Below are 6,267 nucleotides of genomic sequence, written 5' to 3' on the forward strand. Positions count from 1 at the left end.
GCTACACCATGATTCCAAATTAATATTTCGCAGACATGACTTTCATGAGGCATGCAAAACAGAAAGACAGAGGGAATACACATAATGTGAAGTATATCTAAGGATCCAACTGCATCATCCTAGTGTTCAGATCCTGATGAACAAAGCCTTTAGTCCCAAACAAATTGGGGTAGGCTAGAGCTGAAACCCATAAGAGTGCAGTATATAACAACAATGATAAAATAGCAACAAATGATTCCTCAAAAGAAAAATGAAGTTCAAGGTTCAGAGTCTCACTCCGAATTTATGGTGGTTAATGAATTAAGCAGGATGTCCAAAAGCAATGGATCTTGAATACCAATGTCCACCCTGGGGAGATCAATAAGATCAAAACTAAGAGTCAAGGCTGATGTCAAATGCAACTACATATTGAACAAGTACAAGATGCATAATATTTTCTGTCAGATAGATCTATTTTAATTAAAGGGACTGGATATTTCTGACTCAAGCAGCCACACAAGCCTGAGAAAAAATATATTAGTATGATAAATGTCATTTAATGAAGGTGTTGCACAAAGGTATAGTTTAGTGTTCAGGGTTGAAATATGGAACAGTTTAGTGTTCCAGTAGATGTTGCACAAATGTACAGTATATTAGATAAATGGATAGTTCATACAATTCAGATGCTTGTCATAAGTGGAACTAGTAACAATTTCAGTCAGAGTTGGGACGTCGTACAAACTGATTTGACATACATGCAATAAGTCATAGCAGGCTTATTGCACCAACAAATTTGGTTAAAAGTCTGAGGTCGCACCAACTGATTTCTGAAAATTACACCCAGATTCAATGGTCTTTATGTTGCAAATGCTCTGTTGCATGTAATGTTGTACTTTGCAAAATCTTGCTTATACAAACAACTGACAATGTCATTTAATAAAGAATGTTGTGAAGCCAGATAGAACAATCATGAAATCAGACTCTGGAATGACAACCCTGTTCAAATTACCCTGCCATAACTCACATGCCAACATGAAAAAAATTGCAATCAACAGTTTGTAATAAGGGCTAGAGAAAGAATCCACACCAGACACGTGCTAGGTTCTCTTGAATCTCTAGATCACCAATGTTGTAAAAGGATGTTGGTGTGGTGTTTGCTGCTTCAAGAGCATCATAAGTTGGTCTTTTACAATCTAAACTCAACTGTGATAGCTGCAAAGAAACAGTAGTTTCTTACTGCAAAGTAGGAAAGTCCAATTGAAGAACTGAAGTGACCACAATATCCAAGATAATAGCAGATGTTAGGTGTTATATTCTTTTTATGTCAGCCATTTCAGCAAACACCATAGTATAGTGAAAGTGAACACTATGAATTAGCTGTGTGGTGAGCCACGTAAGGTCATCTACCAGTTTCAAAATGACAAATGTCTCATAATTAGCTGATATAAAGATTCTCATACCGTAGTATCATCATAGTTGAAGTATATGAGCAAGAAAACAAAGGATTTGCTCTCTACAAACTTCAGAAGGGGCCGTACATCTGGTGCAATAAGTTTACCTGCATATTCATGGAATTGCACCCACCAAGGCGTCCAAGTATATGCCATGATCGCAGAGTCTGCAAGCACAATAAAAACGAAAATTGCAACATCATGTGAATATATTAGCTGCTACATAAAGCATCACGAGTACTTTATTTTGAAGGAAAAATGAAAGAACTCACATCACAAATTAATTTCACATCTTTTGGCAATAGAGCATTGTAGAACTCAAACCATATATATGAATTGGAGAAATCAAACCTAGCACAGGCAACAAAAAACACAAATTAATTACACTAGCAAAAGATCGTGAATACATCTTGTACACATGGTGCATGTATGGGTATGGAAGAAAACAGCGCTTGTTATGGCCGGTTTAGCTAGGCCCACCGGGCATCTTAGCCCACAAGTTATCTTAGGTTAATTCTTATGCAAGTTATCTTAGGTTAATTCTTATGCAAGTTATCTAGGTTATAAATATAGGTTGTAAGACTCTTTTTGGAATTAAGCAATAAGAATATTATCTCTATTGCCCGGCTCCCAGAGGAGCCGGAACCCTAGCCGCCCTCTGCCCTTGTGCCGCTGCCGCCACCCTCCTCTCCCGCGACGGCGCCCAACCACCGGCGCGGCCGCTCATCGCCTCGCCCAGCCCCCTCCTTCCCCTACTGCCTACGGCCAAGACCGGGCAGAACCCTAGCTCCTAACACCTTGGTATCAGGTACCCGGGTTTCGACCATGTCCTCGCCGCTGCCAAACCCGCCACCACCACCACCGCCGCTGCCCGTCAACTCTCCCACCGCCGCTGCCTCCGACTCCACCGCCGCCGCCGCTTCATCGCCGGGCGCCACGGCCTCGCTGTCGGCGCCGATCTCCCCCGCACCCGGCACCACGCCGGGCCAGGGCCAGCCGCCACCCCCCGTCCAACAACAGCCGCCGTCGCCTCCACCCGTGCCGCAGTAGTTTACGCCAGAGGCCATGGCCGGCGTGCTCAACGACTTGGTCGTCGTGGTCCAGGGTATCCGCCTATACTTGGCTAGCCCGTACGGGCCGTTCCCGCCGCTCCACCGGGACGTGGCCGCGGGCTAGCAGGCACGGCCATCACTGGAGGCTATCCGGCGCTTCCCTCACCGGCGGCTTCTGCGCCGCCTTGGCCACAGTGGCCGACGCCGACACTCGCGGCGCCACCCGCGCCGCCAGCCGCCGCCCAAGGCCCGCAGTGGCTGATCTGGGCCGCGCCGTCCACGTCGTCCCCCGCCGCGCCGTCCCTCCCGGCTGCACCCGTGCAGGTGCCACCACCGCCCCCGCCCAGCCCTAGCCTGGGCCGGTCCTCGCCGAGCGGACTCCCGATCCAGGAGGTCCGCTTTCCTTCGTCACCGTCTCCGCTTCCCGGCTGGCTCCACGGGCCGCCGGCGGCTTACACGGAGGCCCGGCCGCCGTCGGATTCCCAGTTGCAGCCCGAGGCGTCGGGCGCCACAGGGAACTACGCCGGCCTTCCCACCATGGACCGAGCGCCGTCCTCAGCGCTCCGCACCGCCGAGGCCGTGGGCCATGGCGCGCCGCACCAGCAGCCGCCCCAGTTCGCCAAGATCGACTTCGCCATGTACGACGGTTCGGACGACCCGCTTAACTGGCTCAACCAGTGTGACCAGTTCTTCCGCGGACAGCGCACGCCCGCGTCGGAGCGCACGTGGCTGGCTTCCTACCATCTTCGCGGGCCGCCTAGACATGGTACTACGCCCTCGAGCAGGACGAGGGCGGCATGCCCCCGTGGGATCGTTTTCGCGAGCTGTGTCTTCTCCGTTTCAGGCCACCAGTACGCGGGAACCGCCTGGCGGAGCTCGGCCGCCTGCCCTTCACCTCCACGGTGCAGGACTACGCGACTGTTTCCAGGCCCTGGCATGCCATGCGTCGGGTGTGACGGCGCAGCAGCGGGCCGACCTCTTTGTCGGTGGCCTTCCGGATCACATCGGCGTGGACGTGGAGCTTCGGGGACCCCAGGATCTCCAGTCGGCCATGTACTACGCCCGCGCGTTCGACCGCCGCGCGGTGGCCATCCAGCAGGAATCACCGTTCCGGACCGCTGGGTCGCGACCCGGGCCGGATTCCGCGCCGGGTCGGCCTGCGCAGGCTTCTACGGCACCCCTCGCCGCGACCGCGGGACGCCCGTTCCGCCGGCTCACCCCAGTCGAGCTCCTCGAGCGTCGCCGCCAAGGGTTGTGCTTCAACTGCGACGACCCCTACACACCCGGCCATGCCTGCCCGCGACTTCTACCTGGAGGTTGCAGACTACGTTCCGGAGGACGCCGTCGCCGCTGACCTGACCGCCCCCGCTGTCGAGAAGGTGTTGGACGCTGGCTGATCGCCTCGAGGAGTTCCGCAAGCGCTTCCCCACCTTACAGCTCGAGGATGAGCTGTTTGTGCAGGCGGGGAGAAGTGTTATGGCCAGTTTAGCTAGGCCCACCGGGCATCTTAGCCCACAAGTTATCTTAGGTTAATTCTTATGCAAGTTATCTTAGGTTAATTCTTATGCAAGTTATCTAGGTTATAAATATAGGTTGTAAGACTCTTTTTGAAATTAAGCAATAAGAATATTATCTCTATTGCCCGGCTCCCAGAGGAGCTGGAACCCTAGCCGCCATCTGTCCTTGCGCCGCTGCCGCCACCCTCCTCTCCCGCGATGGCGCCCAACCGCCGGCACGGCCGCTCATCGCCTCGCCCAGCCCCCTCCTTCCCCTACTGCCTACAGCCAAGACCGGGCAGAACCCTAGCTCCTAACAGCGCTGCTGTCTTTAGTCGAAAAAAAAGAAAGAAAAAAAACTGTTGCACCGAAAGTGTTCTTCTGCTCATCTCGGGTGAACAGTAAATTGAAAGAAAATGAAAATTAATTCAAAAATTTCTGAATTTTTTTTTGTTGTAACCTTCGACAAATGTTTTCTATGCTTGAAAATTTACAAAAAAAAAACAAAATCGGTACTCCAAAATGCTTTCAAAAAATAGCATTTTTGGAGTATCAATTTTTTTCCACGACTTCCAGGAATGTTCATTCATGATAAATTTTTGCAAGCACGTAGAAAATTTGTCAAAGGTTACCACAAAAAAATCAGAATTTTTTGAATTTGTTTACTATTTTTCCCGATTTTACTGTTCACCGGGAGCATTTGAGCTCGGGTGTAAATATTCCACGTCCTGTTGCACCTAGCACTATAGTTGTGCTCGCCTCACTCTCCAAGGGGGGCGGCATGCGCGAACCCTAGCCGCCGCTGCCCCATCGCTCTCCTCCTCAACCTCCAGCCCTGACCGCTACCGGATGAGGCCGACGGCCTAAGCCCGGCTCGGCGGATGGCAGCGGCAAGGCGACCTCCCTTCGCGTGTGGCCCGTCGCCTTGGCCGGCGCAACCTGCTCGCAGCATGCTGGCAAAAGCCGGGGCAGCAGTGGGCGGCGAATCTTGTGGCAGCCTACTCGTCAGCATGACAAGGAGGTCGAGTGCGGCTGACCATGGGGCGGTTCGACTCGCATGGGATCCAGGCCCCGGTGCCTGGACCTGATGGTCACGACGATAGTTGTCGTGCTCGTGGGGACGATAGTAGCCAGTGCGGCGGCGGGTGCTCACTTGTAGCGCCCGAATTCGGGGCAATGGCCTGTGGTGGCGCGTCGGGTTATGGGTGGCTCGGCGCATGGCAAATCTAAGCCACAATGTCATGCTTCCTTGGTTGTGGTGGCGCTTGTGATGAGGACATCAATACAATTGTTACACCCACAGCCCCTGCTGCTATACATACTGGACCAATTACTAGAGTTCGTGCACGCCAACTAAATTACCAGGTACTTTCGTTTCTTGGTAATGATTCTAATGTTCATGAGAATATGATGTTGCCTAAATTGGATACATTTGTTTTGCTTACAAATGAAGGGCCTAGCTTGGAGAAGGATGGACATTGGAGCACGAACAAGCATGGAGATGATGGCATGCGCAAGGGGAACAAGAATGGAGTTACAAGTGATGATTTCAAGACTTTGAAGCCACCATAATGGGTGCATGAAGCCTTGGACGAAATATACAAGATGCCACTTCATAAATTTCGTCCCGAGGCTATTATAGGTGCTGCGTCACCTTATTATTGGGCCAGGCCCATGTAATTTCGAAATACATAAGTATATGCTATTTTTAGAGTCCGTATGTGTGGGGAAACAAGAGATAGGGTTGATTTCGGACCCCTCCACCAAGGGCCATGAAATTCCCCCCTCTTCCTCCATATATACAGCCCTTAGGGCATCGTTTAGACTTTGGGTTTTGTTTAGATTAAAAGTTCGCCATAGCTGCAACTTCGCGTACTTCGTTTGTGTTCAACGACCAGACAAAGGGGTCACGGAACCCCACCTTGATCAATAAAGCTTTTATCTTATATTCGCAATATCCAGATTGCAATCTCAGATTCTTGCTTGTTCTTCGTTTGCTCGCAGGAAACAGACCCTCGTGGTCAAGTTGATCGTGCTCCGGCGTGGTCAATAACCTCTCGGAGTTGGTTTAGCGATTGCTAAGGCGCGACGTCCTCGCACGTTCGTAGTCGGATCGTCAAAGTCGACTTCCACCAAAGCGAAATCCATCATCTCATCGAAAGACGGGACACCTTTGCGTCTATCAAGTGGTATCAGATTTCCAGGTTGCTCGGTGAGATTTTACAGTTTTTCGTAGTTTAGATCGAGTCTGTTCTTCATACCTACAGTCCACGAAAAAGCCAAAAAAAA

The 6,267-nt window shown here is 51.1% G+C and overlaps 1 protein-coding gene across 1 annotated transcript in view; it reads right to left on the reverse strand.

Annotated features, from left to right (window-relative positions):
* Positions 1–276: 276 nt before the first annotated feature.
* The window catches only part of LOC123172434 (uncharacterized), a gene marked incomplete at its 3' end in the record, with an annotated part of 13,683 nt that continues 7,692 nt past the window's right edge, over positions 277–6,267 (reverse strand). Inside the window, 4 exon segments of the mRNA XM_044589406.1 lie at positions 277–348; positions 1,067–1,191; positions 1,538–1,597; positions 1,703–1,781. Of these exon segments, the coding sequence (XP_044445341.1) occupies positions 277–348; positions 1,067–1,191; positions 1,538–1,597; positions 1,703–1,781 (336 nt within the window).

The sequence above is a fragment of the Triticum aestivum genome, unplaced genomic scaffold (genome assembly GCF_018294505.1).
Source record: "Triticum aestivum cultivar Chinese Spring unplaced genomic scaffold, IWGSC CS RefSeq v2.1 scaffold33126, whole genome shotgun sequence".
Classification (NCBI taxonomy): domain Eukaryota; kingdom Viridiplantae; phylum Streptophyta; class Magnoliopsida; order Poales; family Poaceae; genus Triticum; species Triticum aestivum.